Source organism: Schistocerca gregaria, chromosome 2 (genome assembly GCF_023897955.1).
Source record: "Schistocerca gregaria isolate iqSchGreg1 chromosome 2, iqSchGreg1.2, whole genome shotgun sequence".
NCBI classification, from domain to species: domain Eukaryota; kingdom Metazoa; phylum Arthropoda; class Insecta; order Orthoptera; family Acrididae; genus Schistocerca; species Schistocerca gregaria.
Window position 1 is genome coordinate 504,791,886 of NC_064921.1, and position 18,817 is coordinate 504,810,702.

At 42.7% G+C, this 18,817-nt stretch overlaps 1 protein-coding gene across 1 annotated transcript in view; it reads left to right on the plus strand.

Moving 5' to 3' along the window:
- Positions 1–18,817, plus strand: part of LOC126328891 (uncharacterized) — a 389,478-nt gene that overhangs the window by 291,872 nt on the left and 78,789 nt on the right. Inside the window, exons 11-12 of the mRNA XM_049996076.1 lie at positions 1,154–1,354; positions 7,870–7,999. Of these exons, the coding sequence (XP_049852033.1) occupies positions 1,154–1,354; positions 7,870–7,999 (331 nt within the window). The remainder of the gene's footprint in view (positions 1–1,153; positions 1,355–7,869; positions 8,000–18,817) is intronic.

Below are 18,817 nucleotides of genomic sequence, written 5' to 3' on the forward strand. Positions count from 1 at the left end.
CTTATCTTCTTCACATGACCCATTTTTGGCTTATTCTTCTTCAACGCACGTTTTCTTGGAGATGGAGCCATTGTTCCTGAAATGGACACAAACTTTAACACTTGTTGCCGTTTTCCTAGTCGAATGATTCAGTAATAAGACCTATAAATCCAGATATGATGATTGTCGTTATAATTTTGTTCCACTAGTAATACAGTTGCATATAAGTGCCTGAATAATTACTTGAACAACTTACGTTAATGAAACTGTTACAGTACGAGCTCTACAAACGACGTATTTACCTCCATACAACAAATAATAAACTACCTGTTTCGTACGAAACGCTCATTCTTGCCCAGAATGTCTTTCCCGTGTGAAGAGATTCCTGCCTTTTGTTGAGGACGGTTGGAACAGAAGGCCCATCGTTAGTTAGGAAGAACATGTGGCTTATATGAAACAAGGATAACAACTGTTTTGATGGTTATAAGCTTCTCATTGTGTTCACATGGAGGACTGACAAAATAAATAAAACAACAACAACAATAATAGTACTACCAATAGTCATGCTTAGAATAAAACTGAAAGAAGGTGGTCTAGTAGTAGGAGCTAAACAAGTATAATGACATTCAAAATGATTTGGGACAGACTCAGATCAAGGATAACTCAATGGGCTACTAGCTACATCTGTTCATCCACTAAACTTAATTATAAAAACGTTTATTGTAAAAGTAAATATACTCATTGTTGGTCTGCATCAGTAACATGGCAAACATGGTCTCAAGTCCAAGATTCCTCGACAACAGACAAAACGTCTTATTGGCTTTTCAACGATGAGAAACCGCACACAGCTTTACAACTAGCAGATGAACGTCGCTTTAGACACTATAATATGGTGAAAACGGGCATCTAATTGCAGTGTTATGTCTTTGGGGCACTCGTCCACATAACAGCAAAATGGGTAACTTTATTGTTCAAGGCATTGTGAGGACGTGGATGGAGGTGTTGAGCGCGGTCTGTAACTCAATATAAGTGAGTGAAATGGTGATGCCATACTCTTGCTCCGCCCCTTCTCTTAACAAGTGCTATATTCTGTCACTCAATTGATCACCCCGTAGCCCGAAGGGGGAGAAAGAGTTCCGTAAACTGAGGTACGCGACGGCACGCGTGTCGACAGACCTGACCTTCGGCACGGGCAAGCTCGGCGTGGGGAGGCGCGGCCTGTACAGCTGCGTGGGCGTCGGCGTGTGCAACCGCGCCGCCTGCTGGTGCCACACCAGGGCGGGCCGCGACGAGCCGGGGCCGGCGGAGGCGGCGCGCAGCGGCGGCCAGCGCCAGGGCCCAGGCGCTCCCACCACCACGGCGGCGCCGTCCTCAGGTATGCAGCCTACGCTCCAGCCACTGTGCACTCTCATCCCACTCGAGTATTTCCGACTTTCTAAAACACGTAAAAGTTAACGTTATATAGACAGATTACATATGAATTGGGACGCAAATTTCATCAGCTTATCAATGCTGCTCTTGGCTTTTGTGTAGCTTAATTGGTTTATCAGGAATAGTCTTTTTGCTCATATGGACGCTATTTTGATTTATACCATTAATAAATATTAAACCATTAAACTCGATCACAATCATAATCTCTAATTACCTTTGTTTACTAATGCTGCTGCTTCTTACACTGTTCCATTTTTATTTGCCAGAAAATTCACTTTTACATGCGCGGAATATACATTCCGGCCTGTGGTTTGAAATACTAAATGTTTATATAAAATCCATTAGAACAGTTCGATAGTACCCCCCCCCCCCCCCCCCGCCCGGTCTATTGATACAAGTTACTGTATATCGCTTAAGGCGTTAGTGAGCTATTAATTTTTATAGATCATTTTACACTCAAAACATTTAACATATAACAGCTGGTACATTAAATCTTGTAGCGAGGGCACATCTTCACTCTCGCATTCGTCTAATTTTTGTCTTCAAAACCATGTCACTGGTTTTTCTGGCACTGGTTTGACTCAGCGTTTATTTAGAGTTTCCCTTATTCTATACTTTCTTTATTCAGTTGGTTCGATCATGGCGGCTACCCTCACTGGTTAATTGAAATGCTCGAGTTTTCTCCACCACATGTTCAGACGCGTCAGGCTAGCTGACCTATTGTCAGGAATTCTCATACTTTGGGCTCCACCAGCCATCGCCTAATATGGCCCTGTCAAACCACGCTCTTCTAGTCGTCTGAACAGCTGCTGACTCATCTGCCAGTGTTGAGACAGTGAACACACGCACAACCGCGTCTGATGGTAAAATTTTTCATAGCCATTTTCATGATGCACCGTCTCATGATGTACATATAGATAAGGCGAGACAATCTCATATGCAAATTACGCAATTTTAAAATCATATCGAATGTGCCCTTGCTGTCCACACTGAGCTTTCCAAACGGGGTGTTCCGACACCCTAGGGGCTCAAGTAGTAGCATCAAGTGTGTCGCGCGAGCAGTGCATTCAGAAAGGAAAACAAATGAAAAACGTGCGATAAAATAATACAAAACATCGTCCTCTTTGTTCGATGTAACCATCATCAAAAGTCGTGCTCGTTGCTGAGTGTCGTGGTCCCATGAACTAAGCTTCTCCATCGCGCACAGTTCTCAGGTTCTCATAAAGCCTGCCGAAGACGTAGACCTGAGATCTTCATGATGTGACCTATCCACCTGCTCGCTGCTTGGTCTCTTGCACTCGATGTTCTCTTCCATAATTATTTCCTCTTGATTTTCTCCATCTCTTATCAACAATATGGCTAAAGAAATGGAAAATTTTTTGGTTAACATGAAAACAAAGACGCCCAGAGATACGAAGTTGCTGAATAATTTGGTCTTTTTTCGGTCCATTGTATGCGTAGCACCCTGTGTCAGCATCAATATGATGCTTGTCTCTCGCCTTAATGATCTATGTATCGCAGCCGTAAAAGAAGATGAAAAACACGAGTCTTTCAAGAAGCTTGATATCTGTGTTGTTCGTTATCGCCTGTTCTGCCAGATATTTAATGAACTTCTTCACAGCCACTCATAGCATGATCCGTCTCCTTGTCTCATCTTCACAGGCTCCCGTGCCGCAGATAGATGACCAAAGTTAGATGAAAGAATGCACGACTTCCATTTCCTTTAACCGACCTCTTAGTTGGACCTGTGCTCCTCAGTCATTTATCATCAGTTTGGACTTCATGGGATTGATATCTGATCCACACGATAGGCTAATGTCGTTTACGTTTGTTAGTCGCTCAGAAAGTTCAAATGCATACCGATGTATCATGCATTGCACGAGCGATCGCTATGTTGAATTCCAGTGCTTATGAACTTCGACTTGCTCAAGACGAGTAACTCAAAAACCACCACACTCTAGAACTTAAGTGACAAGAACCAAATGTAGGTAGCTTCTGGATTTCTATTCAGAAAGATGACTCTCTCTTACGTGAAAGAACACTTATCGCTTTGCTGCAGGTTTCTGCAACATAGTCGTGTGAAAGTGTATTTTCTTGTATGACCAATATAAAAACAGATAAACACGGGAGTTTAAGAAACATAGATGAAGGCATGCACGTGAATTTGTCCATCATCCGGACAAATATAAACCACATTCATAATGCTCATCAACTCCACATGAGTCATTGAATTCATAATAGCACTAGAAAACCTTGTATCTCTGAAGAAGTGTTTAATGTAGAATTATATAGTACTTAAAAAGTAAATACAAAATCTAATATTTCTGCAGTAGGTTATTTGTTACAAAGGAATCTCTTTTATTAATATTAGCGAAAGAGTGTCTCGTGATACTGTGTTTATTAGAATGGTGTGTCCACGAAGAAAAGTTTGGTAATCTCTGGTCTATCTGTATTAGCACATTAACAGAAACTGCTCATTTCAAAATATGCTGCCTGACATAAAAAACTGAAGCAGCAGAAGGGGAGGAGGAAATGCAATGAAATTTCATGCGTTAGGAGGGTAGGTGATGGTACTGTAGTGATTAAAAAATCAGCTGAAACTAACTATAACTTGGAAGTATGAGTCTGTTTATCAGTGTGACGGTGCACCCCCTCTAGTCTGGAGGCATGCACTCGCTGGAAAGGGTGTTGTAAAGCCGTTCTATCCTCTTCTTTGGCAGGCTGGCCCAAAACTTTAGTGTAACTGGTCCTTCATGTCCCGGATACTGACACTGGGACGGAGTTAAAGTCCGAGCTGTTCCCACACATGTTCTACAGGGGATAGATCTGGGGATTTTAATGGTCGCGGGAGTATCTGTTCATAGAGGCAGGTGTGACGTTTGGAAAAGCATTGTCCGGTTGAAAAGAGACATCACGATACTGACGCATGATAGGTAACACTTAAGCACGCAGCATGTTCATATTGTACCGTTATGCCGTCATAATTTTCACAATCACTACCAGCAGTGACGTGAAGTCATAACCGATGGCTTTCCACACCATAATTCCAAGAGTAATACTGCTGTGCCTCTCCAAAACATTGGGAGAATGGGATCTTTCCTCATGCCGTTACCATATTCGCTTACGATGTCCATCCAGGATAGTGCAGAATCACACCCATAATAAGACACTATTCATCAGCGGTCCATGCTTGCCGTTCACGGCACTACATCGGACGCAGACATTTATGTTGTGAGTTAACGGCACCTCATATATGGAACGATATTTTCTAGCTCGGCTGCTGCAAATCCATGAACAATGGAACAAATGACAATATGTTGCAAGGGAATCCATAACTTGTTCTCGGACGGCAAGAACAGTTGTGAAGGGGTTACGATGTGCTTGGTGCACAATCCGGTGATCAGGTGTGGTCGACTGGAATGTTAACCCCGAGCATAGCTACCCTCACGTTCTCATGTAGTCTCAGACCACTGTCACATCCAAATGCCCAATAAATCTTGATATTGCGTGATTGGACCAGCTGGAGAAATGGAAATCCATGATGAGGCTCATTTCAAACTCTGTCAGGCGCTGATAACGCTGTCTCACAAGAGTATGCGGCACCTTCGTTCACAGTTCAACCCTGCTTTCCTATGTAACCTTTCCTTATTTGCTGTTGCTGTCAATTTAACCCTGCTAGTATTCGCACCTGTTCTGTTTAAGCAGAAACAGTCTCACCCGCAGTAGCGGAAAGTGTGTCTACCATTTTACGTAACTTACTGCTGTCGTTTGCAACAACAAAACAAAAAGGGAAATGGAGAAAGTGTACCTCAACACATCAACACTAATACATAGTAATATTTCCAGCGCATCGCTGCTCAACGCGATTCAGAACAATCCCGTATCGTATGTCCAAACCTCCAACAAGTGTCATAAGTGAGTGGCACAGCCTAGTACATGGTAGCTCATGCTCATAAAGTTTACAAAATTTACGCTGAACTGGCACCAGATATGTTTCTTTAACTTGCCTTTAAACAATGACAATACAACAAGCTCCTCTGGTTTAACAAATGACAACTTAAGAGAGCTATAATATCTCTAAGAATTGACACAACCTACAGTAACACAACACACTTGATAGAAGGTCTTAATGAAGAAACAGATTTCACTCACCACAGAACATCGTGCTGTTACTGCTAGACAGCGCTGTGGACGTAGCTCCACTACCATCGAAGAGTTGAGGTGACAGCTACTCTGACACCAACATTACGTGTCAGAGCCACTTCTTGACACCAACGTTACGACTCGGCCCTGGGGTTATCAATAAGTCTCGTAATGTGTAAAACCCGGTGGTCCAGTGCAGGCCTGGAGGCGTCAGTGAGATAGCGTCATCTGTAAATACATTTCAAAATAACTGGAAACCAATGCTCTACAATCGCAATAAAGTCATGAGATGTTCAATTATATTATTGGACACTTTAGTTGAGTTGTCAAGGCTGTACGCCTAGTTGGTTAGGAAGGTACTGAATTTTGTGATGTCTGAAGATGGGTGGAATCCCGAAACGCGTAACATGTTCAAATAAAAGAGTGAATTGAATATATCATGGTTTTATTGCGATTGTACAGCATTGGTTACCAATTATTAACATAAAAATCATCGCACACTGAGACAGGATTTTATGTCCTGTATATCAGAGTTTACAAAGGTTTCAGGTTCTTCAGAATCGCAGCGCAGCTGGGCACAGGCGCGTGTGCGACAGGGAAATGCTGACGCCTCGTCAGCGCGGTGAGACGTTGCTACCGTATGTGAGTGCCTCACTGGCGTGTAGTGCGGGCGTCAGCATCGGGCGAAGCACACGATCCGGTGACCGCTGTCCGGCTCGCATTCAGCGTTCTCGATGATCACCCCGTCTTGTGCTCAGGTGGTATCTGCCGGCAGTGGTCCTAGATGCCGGTGGTCGTGCAGAGAGGTCATGGTCAGTCATTATGGACCTATCGAGACCGTAGCAGATGTTCACAAGTCCTTGCATGGTCTGTGCGAAAAAGGCAGCTTGTAAATCATTCGCGATGACCCAGCGGAAGGCTGGCTGTTCAACAGTATTCCCATCCGCGATGAGCCACCAGGCAGCAGTGGCAGGCCACGTCTTTGGTATACACGAAGTTTGGCTACCCAGTGCCAGTCAGAAAACAGGCAGCAGGCTGGCCATCATTCAACAGCTAAGCAAGGTTTGACTGAAACTCATTAGACTGTCATTCTCTCTGATTCTTCGACACCTACGGAATGGCAGCGCGTCAGAATGCTCTTGTCCTTCGAAAGCTGCGTTATTTATGCGCTGGGCCCCAGCCTTCGACGCAGTGACTCCGAGTACATACCTGTTTTAGTTCCCTTTTATCGGACATCTCAGCGCCCCATGACTCGCCGTGGTAACTTTAATACGGTTCTAGGCCGTCGAGCTCGGCTTTCCTGTCGATTTTTGACTTTGTAGCGGGGCTCGGCTGCGTAATTACACAGCCTTGCTAAGTAGTACAGTGGTGGTTAATTTCTGTCAGCCCCAGTCCTGTTGCATTGGCTGTAAGCCATATTGACATAATAACTGGCACATTGGTTCAGCTCAATTTTTGCCATTACGAGCTCGCCTGTTGGAACTTGAATCAAATTTTTCGGCTTCCACAATAAACTTTTTTGCCGTGCGACGTATGTAATAGAGGTGACTGTATCAAGCAGTACATTAGTAATGCTGTATGATAAAAGTACGGGATTTTTTCCTAATCATATTCATTAATTCACAGTTTTCTACATTTAGAACAAACTTCCATTTGTGACACAAACCACAAATATGTCTAAGTTATCTTGTATCCTCCTACGGTCTCTGAGCGATGACACCTTGCCGTACACCACAGCACCATCAGCAAAGAGCCGCAGATTGCTCTTCAGGCTGACCGTCAGATGTTTAGCACTTAACCTGTAAGACAGCACCATTAATAACAGCTCTTCCTATCAGGCATTGTACAGTCTGTCATCATACAGCGCCACACCTTCCTCACAGCTCGGAGTGCGAGTATTCCGTCGGGAAAAATACCGTAGCTGTTTCTTTCGTCTGTCTCCCACAGAAGGCCTCAATCCTTGCAATTTACTATTAGCTGAAATTCCCATTGAATCAATGGCTGAGCGCAATATTTCTGAGGGTCCACATATTTTCCCGAAGGAACAGCAATAAGAAAATTTATGCAATTAAGTTTTAAAGGGTAGTATTTAAATGCGTCGCTTTCTGCCCTTCTTGAGCAGTTAATGGAGGTCCCTCCAGACCGTGTCAGGTGGCCATGGTAATCTAACTACACAGTGTATACGGGCAACGCTGCACAGCCACGTGGCTAATGCTGGTAAAAATCAGAAACTGAATGAAAATTTTGTATAGTCTTTACTAAATACCAATGGGTAGAAACGCGACATAAAAAGCGGGCATCGGTCGCTGGTTGCAGAGTCCCCGGTGGCCCTGGTGTCTGCGACCGGCAGCCGCGCCAGCTGCGGCGCCGTCTGCGTGATGGCCGTCGTGGCGGGCAGCGCCCTGCTGCTGTCCGCCGCCGTCGCCACCCTCTACTGGAGGTACAGGTCAGTGCCAGAGCCTGGCTCTCAGCCACACTCAGCTTCCATCACGACTTCCTTACAACTGTGTGTGTGGTGGTTATAATTAAAGTGTAGCTACTGAAGGAGGTCCAGTGTGGATTGTAATTATCGTGTGGCAACGAAACGTGGTAGATACGCTAAGGCGTTAACGCGGAACTGTCTTACGACAGAAAAAAAAATTAGTTCCAATTTTGGCCACTGGGTACGCTACAGGAGATAAGATGGCCTGGACAAGGTATGCACAGAGAGAAAAAAAAATGCGCGATCATTTATAGCAGAAACAAGCGTGGTCACCATATATTTGGGACAGGATTTGCGCTTCATAATTAAATAATGGCCAATGTGATGACACAGCAACTGGAAGCAGTTAATTCCATAAATTATCTGGGAGTACGCATTCGGAGTGATTTAAAATGGAATGATCATATTAAGTTGATCGTCGGTAAAGCAGATGCCAGACTGAGATTCATTGGAAGAATCCTAAGGAAATACAATCCGAAAACAAAGGAAGTAGGTTACAGTACGCTTGTTCGCGCACTGCTTGAATACTGCTCAACAGTGTGAGATCCGTACCAGATAGGGTAGATAGAAGAGATAGAGAAGATCCAACGGAGAGCGGCGCGCTTAGTTACAAGATCATTTAGTAATCGCGAAAGCGTTTCGGAGATGATAGATAAACTCCAGTGGAAGACTCTGCAGGAGAGACGCTCAGTAGCTCGGTACGGGATTTTGTTAAAGTTTCGAGAACATACCTTCACCGTAGAGTCAAGCAGTATATTGCTCCCTCCTACATATATCTCGCGAAGAGACCATGAGGATAAAATCAGAGAGATTAGAGCCCACACAGAAGCATACCGACAATCCTTCTTTCCACGAACAATACGAGACTGGAATAGAAGGGAGAACCGATAGAGGTACTCAGGGTACCCTCCGCCACACACCGTCAGGTGGCTTGCGGAGTATGGATGTAGATGTAGATAAGTGTCCATGCCCCAACTGAGGACAAGGAGGAAGACATAAAAGACCAATTCTATGACGCCTGAGACCAGACGTATTCCAGATTACTACAGTATATCAAAATTGTGCTGGGAGACTTAAATGCCAAAATAGGGCAGGAAAATCAATGGAAGCCGTATATAGGCATGTTCACCCTTCACACTGAATAAAATGATAATGGTATAAGGCTTATCAACTTCGCCACAGCTCACGGAAATAGCAAGTACTGTACATCATTCCCCCAAAAAGCCATACATAAAGTAACATGGATCTCTCCAGATGAATTAGCGGGAACCAAATAGACCATGTTTCGAGAGAGAAGAAACGCAAAATGGCAACAACAGATGTTAGGACAATGAGAGGGGCTGAGATAGGATCAGACCATTCTCTTGTGATAGTAAAGATGAAACAATCATTACCAAAACCACCAGGTAAGAACAACAGTGGTAAAAGAACTGAAAGAGAAGATGTGAGTAAGGTAAAAGAGGAAAAGTTGAATAAACAGTTTAAGATTAAGCTTAAAAATAGATTCGCTGAATTAGAGAATGACAACAATAGAAAAGAAGATGAAGATATCGACACAAAATGGAAGAATATGTCAACAGTTACGAGGGAGACAGCGCATGAACTACTAGGAAATAATAATAATAGCAATATAAAGCGCAAATCATGGTTCAATGAAACATGTAGAAAAGCAGTACAGGACGGAAGAGAGCCAGACAGGCAACGATGAACAATGACAACCATGAAAACCAAACAACACTCAGGAAAGCCACGAGAGAAATGAAGAGTATAATAAGGCGAGAGAAAAGAACATTCATATAAACAGATAGTGAAGGCTGAGGAGGACTATAACCACAATAATAACAAACAGTTTTCCAGGGCAATGAATAGCTATAGAAAAGAGTACAGAGCTACGTTTGTGACAATGAAGGACGAGAATGGAAAAATGATCACTACGAATGAAGGAAATTTAGAGAAGTGTAGGAAATACTTCAAAGAACTGCTGAACAACAGGGTAGATACCTACAACAATGAAAACAAGGCAGAAAACTATCAGAACGTACAACCATTAGTCGAAAAACCAACTCTGATGGAGGTAAAGGAAGCAATAAAAAGACTTAAAAATGGGAAGGCCCCTGGCATAGTCATGATATAAGCAGAGTTTATCAAAGAAGGGGGAGTGAAGATACATGAATGGTTAGCCAAACTGATAAAAGTGGTATGGAGAAATGAAGTACTGCCGGAGGAATGGAAAACTGCTGCTATATGTCCCATATACAAGAAAGGAGACAAAATGCTGACACAGTAGTACAGAGGGATATCTCTCTTATGCACATGCTATAAAGTAATATCAAGAATTATACTGAACAGGCTCAACCTATACATTGAGGAAATATTAGACAAAGCACAAGCACGGTTCAGAAAAGGTAAATCAACAATCGATCCAATATTCACACTAAGACAAATATTAGATAAGAACTGGGAGCACAATCAGGATGACGTCTGTCGTTTTATAGATTTCAACAAAGCACATGACAGCATAGTAAGGGAGGAAGTGTGGAGGATAATGGCGGAGTATGGGATACCTGAAAACCTAACTAAAATGAGTGTGATGGAATCAAAGTGCAAAGTGAAAGTACAGGGAGAGTTCTCAGAAGCATTTGAAGTAAAAACAGGACCAACCCTGTTCAATTTGGCAATCAAAAACACCCTGAGTAGAGTAACATTTGAAAATGCAGGAGTCACCACAGGAAAAAAAGATAAATGTCCTGACTTTTTCGGGTGATATTGAAATAGGAAAGAACGTGGAAGACCTGGTGAAAAAGGGAACTGAGCTCATGGAAGAAACTAAGAAAGTAGGTATAAGTATAAAAGAAAGTAAAACAAAGTTCATGGTAGTAGGAAGAAGAGCTAATTTAGGACCAAACCATCTAAAAATCGAAATCTAACAATACGGAAGACAGACGCATTCACGTCCCTCGATGTCAACATCAACCAACAAAACCTTATAGAACAGAGAAAAAACTCATCACTTTTGAAAGTAAAGTACTAAGAAAAACACGATTATATGGACCAGTGAAAGAAAATGAACAGTGGAGAATAAAAAAAAAAGAACTAACAGAGAACTCATTCTATTATACACACTGCCTGACGTCGTAGCGAGTGTGAAAATTAAGAGACTAAGATGGTACGGACATGTGAGAAGGAGAGGGGAGAACACGGTAATAAAGGCTGTAATTGATGGAGATAAGCAGATACTGGGTCTGGGAGATGAAGATGCAGATGATAGGAAAATGTGAAAGGCTGGACTGAGTGAGGCCAAGGACCGGCTGCGGTTTGTGTGGCCAGTATAAGAAAGCAAGGGTGCAAATCTCTTCACTGCTCATACTGAACAAACTGTGGAAGCAGCGTTTAATAACAAAACCGACATTACTCCTTTCTCACTTCTTTGATCTTTTTGGCTATGTCCCATTCCTAATCCATTACGTACGGAAACATTTCTTTGTCTTTCTTGTATTCGCAGCGCCAGATTTGCGCCTGGTGGCCAAAACTGGAACTGTTATTTTTCCAACGTAACTCGGTTCCGCTTTAACGCATAATAGAATATCTACCAAGTTTCGCTGACATACGTTAATTGCAGCCCACACTGGGCCTCTGTAAGTAGTTGAACTTTAATTATTTATAACCACCCGATACGAGATACCAACCATAACAACAGCCCACATAACAAGAGCTCTTTGTTAAATCATTCAGTAGAAACATACTGTACACAAGAAACAGTAACTTAGCAAAAGGTTTCATAAAAAGCATCTGCAAACAAATTAATTAGAAATTTTCAACAATGTTTACAGTGAAACTCCCTGGCAGATCAAAACTGTGTGCCCGACCGAGACTCGAACTCGGGACCGCCGCCCCTCGCGGGCAAGTGCTCTACCAACTGAGCTACCGAAGCACGACTCTCGTCCGGTACTCACAGCTTTATTTCTGCCAGTACCTCGTCTCCTACCTTCCAAACTTTACAGAAGCTCTCCTGCGAACCATGGTTACGGAAGCACCCACCAATTCGTCACGTCAGAATTCACTTAGCTCCGACATGGTGAGATCACAACTATTCGGAACACTGTTCTGAACACGACTGAAACTTGCAGTGTATTGAGGAGATTCCATAGGTGCCGTTTGTGGTCAAATACAATAGCGCAACCTGCAGGTTGAATTTTCTTTTTTTGAGAGTACTGAAGGGAGAGTTGTTTAACTGTTAAAAACCATTCAACAGCCAAGATCGCATAAAATATTTCTTTATTCAAAGGGAGGTTTACTGTCCTTTGGTTTAAAAAATCGATTTTTTAAAATTACGTTTTTGGAACCATAAAAGGCCTTTAGAATCCATCCCTGAAACGATTTTTCCGAATCCGGAACGGAAATGTTTGTTACTCGTGGTTGAACAAAAAAATGCACATGCCTGAAATTGGCCTTTTTCCCCAACAGTTTTTTTTTTCTTTCGGAGGACGAGTTATTGTACTGGTGCTTGGGAGGAAACACACACAATTCAAATGAAAGTTTGAACGCATGTGTTTGGAAGTTAGCCCCCAAGCATTTGCATTCTGGTGCGAATACTGTGGAGATTGCGACTTTCCTGGCAGCGAGCAGCTTCAGCGAAGGGTATTCAGGAATTCTGAAGACCATGATAACGATGAACGTCACCCTGGGACTCTATTCGACGCAGTTCGCCAAGCATTCGGACGACCACCGGATTCAAGCGGCCGAAAACCGCTTGTCACCGGTCGTACGAGCGGCTCTGGAGCCGTGCAGGATGGCCCAGATCGAGCAGAACGTCCTGTATGAGGAAGAGGAAGGACTAGTTTATGAACCCTGATAGCATATTGAACGTACGTTGTATACTGTTGCATTTATATATAGTCCAAACTTCGAACGCGTTTTCCTCTAAATGAAGCTAACTAAGTTGTACCACTTTCATTCCGATCCATGAACTATAAAGTTTTTTACTTGGCCGATGAAGTCAAAAAATCGATGAAAGAAGCCCTATTTTTTTTCAAATGGCTGACATTTTGTTTCCTATTGTCCAAATAAACCATAGGACCTGAACATGACAGCATAGCCTGTTGAACCCAGCGGTCTTAAACAAAGAAATATTTTATGCGATCTTGGCTGTAGTATGGTTTTTAGCAGCTTTCCAGCTTTATTTATGTTCAGGCATGCATTTCTCACAGCGCTTCCACGTTTTCGTCGAATCCCAGTAGTACAACCGTGCGGTAAGAATATCTTGAAGAAGCTTCAGTTCTACATAAACACTGAACCGCTAGTAAACACTGAAAGGCACTGGTACGGCGCAACTGATTTATGCATGGTCGTACAGCGAAATTATTTGATTAGGTACAGATGTACTCATCAGCAATTTAATTAAAATAGCCACTATGTCGGGAAAAACAAGACAGAAAGAGAACTCCTATCGCAATGATTTTGGAAAAAACGACATTTTGTCTATGGAGTGCGTGATTGATTCTTTTGTAAATTTTTTTTGTTTATTTATAGACAGAATTACATTTTTATGACTGTGTCATAAACATGTGATTGTGTCTATAAATAAACAAAAAAATTTGCAACTCCTATCGTCACTGTGAAAGGAAGGGTACAGAGTGTCAGGTGACTGGAAGGTCGTAAAATCCTGTGTAGTCCATTGGCGTTACCATGGAGCGGTAGCTGAGCAGTATTAGATTCCATAATGTGTTGTGTCGGATGAAAATAAACTCGCCGGTACAACTGTGGGGTCTTCTGTTTGCTCTATGAGGATATTGAGTGGAACTATAACACACGAAATAGTAGCTCACTTTACTACAGTATAGATATGAAGATTCACTTAACTTGGTAAAATCCATTTCCACAGCAAAGTTCTGAATATTTACAATTGTCCCTGAATGTTAAAGTGTCACTTGATAGAGAAAAATTTACAATACTCTGCAGTTGAAGACGTAATGTTCCCATTAAGCTCTGCCTAAGACAGTAAATACACTGACGCCGTATTTAAGACGATACTGTCGTCTTGATCGGTGAGTGCGAACTGGAACGAGCGTTCCTGTTCAGCTGTATCGACTGCAGAGGCGTAGCGAAGCTCTGGGAGGCGTGGCTACGAGGGCGTTTCTCATTTGTCGGTGTGGCATGCAGCGACTATCGTCTCCTGTGGTTTCGTTGCGCGGTGCTGACCATGCTTTGGCACCCGGTTCTTCAGACGACACCACATAATGGGGATCAGATATTGAGTGAACGACGGATGTGACGCTCCATGTCCAAAGTCGTGCAGGCTCTGGGTGTTTCACATACCGCTCTCTATGAAGGTACATGGTACCATGATTACTAATAGGTTCAAGTGGCTCTGAGCACTATGGGACTTAACATCTGAGGTCATCAGTCCCCTAGAACTTAGAACTACTTAAACCTAACTAAACAAAGGACAACACACACATCCATGCCCGAGGTAGGATTCGAACCTGTAACCGTAGCAGCAGCGTGGTTCCGAACTGAAGCGCCTAGAAGCGCTCGGACACCGCGATTACTAATATTTAGGGATGCAGATGCCACCTGTCGACTGCTGTGAGCAACTTGATAATAATATAGATCGTCTCCTGTGGTTTCGTTATGCGGTGCCGATCTTGCTTTGGCACCCGGTTCTTCAGACGACACCACATAATGGGGATCAGATATTGAGTGAACGACGGATGTGACTCTCCATGTCCAAAGTCGTGCAGGCTCTGGGTGTTTCACATACCACTCTCTATGAAGGTACATGGTACCATGATTACTAATAGGTTCAAATGGCCCTGAGCACTATGGGACTTAACATCTGAGGTCCTCAGTCCCCTAAAACTTAGAACTACTTAAACCTAACTAAACAAAGGACAACACACACATCCATGCCCGAGGTAGGATTCGAACCTGTGACCGTAGCAGCAGCGCGGTTCCGGACTGAAGCGCCTAGAAACGCTCGGACACCGCGATTACTGATATTTAGAGATGCAGATGCCACCTGTCGACTGCTGTGAGCAACTTGATAATAATATAGATCGCTGCCAGTTACTGCCGACTGTAAAAGCGGATTGGTATGCCTTACAGTAGAAAATCGTTCTACAAAATAGTGCTGAACAATAACAGCCTCTGAGTGGCCATGTGTTCCAGTATCACCTCCTTGCTATGAGGTATATAAGTCATGACCCTATATGTGCTCCTCTCGTCACAGCATAGCTCAGGCTAGAGAGATTAGCAAGGGCTCCTCGAAGCAAGAGGAAAACGTTGCCAAACCTATTGAGATGCAGTACATGTTGGTGCGTGCCAGGGCTGTGTAAGAGGACGTCATGGATAACATGCTCCACTGCTTTGCACTTGACACGAGAGTACCATTCAGGAATATGGTGGACGTATTATGCATGAAACATGTGAGGCAATACTGACCCTACGACTTACAAAATAGATTAAGGAAAGGCAAACCAACGTTTTTAGCATTTGTAGACTTAGAGAAATCTTTTGGCAATGTTGACTGGAATACTCTCTTTCACATTCTGAAGGTGGAAGGGGTAAAATACAGGGAGCGAAACGCTGTTTACAACTTTTACAGAAACCAGATGGCAGTTATAAGAGTCGAGGGGCATGAAAGGGAAGCAGTGGTTGGGAAGGGAGTGAGACAGGGTTGTAGCTTATCCCCGATGTTATTCAATCTGTATATTGAGGAAGCAGTAAAGAAAACAAAAGAAAAATTCAGATTAGGTATTAAAATCCATGGAGAAGAAATAAAAAATTTGAGGTTCGCCGATGACATTGTAATTCTGTCAGAGACAACAAAGGACCTGCAAGAGCAGTTGAACGGAATGGACACTGTCTTGAAAGGAGGATATGAGATGAACATCAACAAAAGCAAAACGAGAATAATGGAATGTAGTCGAATTAAATCGGGCGATGCTGCAGGAATTAGATTAGGAATTGAGACGCTTAAAGTAGAAAGGAGTTTTGCTATTTGGGGAGCAAAATAACTGATGATGGTCGAAGTAGAGAGGATATAAAATGTAGACTGGCAATGGCAAGGAAAGCGTTTCTGAATAAGAGAAATTTGTTAACATCGAGTATAGATTTAAGTGTCAGGAAGTCGTTTCTGAAAGTATTTGTATGGAGTGTAGCCATGTATGGAAGTGAAAGATGGACGATAACTAGTTTGGACAAGAAGAGAATAGAAGCTTTCGAAATGTGGTGCTACAGAAGAATGCTGAAGATTAGATGAGTAGATCACATAACTAATGAGGAAGTATTGAATAGGATTGGGGAGAAGAGAAATTTGTGGCACAACTTGACATGAAGAAGGGATCGGTTGATAGGGCATATTCCGAGGCATCAAGGGATCAGAAATTTAGTATTGGAGGGCAGCGTGGAGGGTAAAAATCGTAGAGGCAGACCAAGAGAAGAATACACTAAGCAGATTCAGAAGTATGTAGGTTGCAGTAAGTACTGGGAGATTAAGAAGCTTGCACCGGATAGAGTAGCATGGAGAGCTGCATCAAACCAGTCTCTGGACTCAAGACCACACTAACAACATTCTGCATGGTTGATATTTCCGTAGCATGAAACAGCAGTGAAAATGGAACCGAACAACCGATCACGTGCGTACGTTTTTCTTCTGCGGCATTACTGATAAAATATGTCGGAACCGGTTTGTAACCACCCCGACGACATAAAGGCGTGTGTTTGCCCCCTCACACACACCACACAAACACAAACACACCCTCACCGGGGTGGGCTGCTGGGATGCCCTCGAATCTCAAGTGCCCTTCTCGATCCCTGTTTCCTATCAAACACCTTGAGCAGGTGGCACCAGTTGTGCTGTCACGGGTCGCCAGTGTGCCTCCCAATGTTTCGATTATTGATAACGGCATCAGGAAGGAAGGGGACCAGCTGTTTTAACGCAGAAAAATGTAGAACGCCCACAAAACTTTATTTCAGGAACCAAATCGGTCTTATCGACCTCAGTATCAACATGGATCTCAAGCCCTAATTAATCGGATTCAATCGAAACTATTTTATTATAATTTATCAGTTTATTTATAAGCCACCAGCAAGATTAGAGCCATCAGATCCTCTCTTACATCTAACATGGCGCTCTGTTTTACATAATGTTCACACAACGACATAGATGTTATATAAAGATTTATATTTAATATCGGATACATCATTAACTAGGTCGGCCGGTTAGCGTTAAAACGTCCCTTCCGGGGTTTGAGCAGGTAAACCCGAATCGGTGGATTAACGACGAGGGTCTGTGTGTCTGCCAGTCAGGTTGCGATTTTTCAGACGGTTTCCCACAGCCGAATGGTTGAATTCCGGGGGCTCCCACATCGATCCTCAGTTACACGATTCGCAGATACTTGGAAAACTTCCGCGCACACTTTCACGTGGTATAAATCTAGAAGCAGAAAAAGAGGAATAACACTTAAAACAAACAGTAACATAAAAAGCGGAAAGGAGTAATACCTATAATAGAAAAATCAGAGCTGATAATAATTCATAAAAATACAAAAACAAAGGCAGACGACGGTTACGTAGACTTAAACAAAGGGCACTGGTAATAACTAGAGTGACAGAAGGAGTGAAAGACGAGGAAGATTTAACAGAAAAACAAGCAATTCAGAGAGGAAAGGGAATGACGAGACTGAGCGAAAAACTATAAAAGGGAGAGGAATAACTGGAAGAAGAAAAAGACACTTGCTTTAATGTATGGCAGAGAAAAACTAGGCATATGTGTTAATTTCTTTAGTAAGAGAATAGTCCCCAGTTCCAAGGGGAACGTGCCTACTTTTCGTCACCGATTTCGTTCATATCTATGGTATATGGAAGCCTTGGTTTAGAGCAAACCGCATTTTTTTGGCTCGGGTCGAGCGAGGCATGATCTGTCCATGCTAGTGTAGCTGCCACGCAACGGTAGATACAGCGGAAAGAGAACAACAAGGCGATATGAGGACCGAGGCGTCGAGTCCTTATGCGGAGACGGTTTGTGTTGTTTTTTGTGTTACTTACAGTGTAAATAAACCGAAATAATGCTCAGTACATTGTATTTATTAATATGTTCATAAAAAGAGATGAAAACAAAAGGTAAAGAAAAATTTGTGATTCAAACCATATTTCCAAGAAGGGATTATAAGTGTACACTAGAATTTTGTATATAAAAGTAGATACTTCTTCTATTTTACCGTTGACGGTTTACACGTGCTGGGGGGATATTCATCGTTAAACACAGGGGAAGGAGTATTTTTCTCGGCATCTTGCACATATTATAAATGCCGCACTTTTACAATTACGTATTTGTTTTAAAGTTTCTATAGAAAAACAGCTTGGTTTACATTTATAGAAGGCATAACCACGCGTAACGCATCACTTCGTCAAACAATGGAGAAGACAGCTGAAGGTGTACAATGGAATGTATTTGCATCAATCTCCTTGGGATGTGACTTCTTTTTCTCTCACGATGAGCAGTTTTAAAGCTTTTTGATCAAGTTCTTTAACTGACCATAAAAATAGACGTCGCAGGGGAGCAGTAGTAGAATGCATTTCGAGGGAATCATTTTAATACTGTCGTATAATTGTGGATTTGTTTGTCTTCCCCACGAGACAATTAACAGAAGAAATTTGTTCTGCACGTAGGGCTTCATCATATGAGTCAAAAAACTTTATATAAGGCTGTTGTAAGTTTCCCTGGTTTTGGCGAAGTAAAGACGGCATTCCTATATTTTGCGGCGTAATTACCCATGGTGT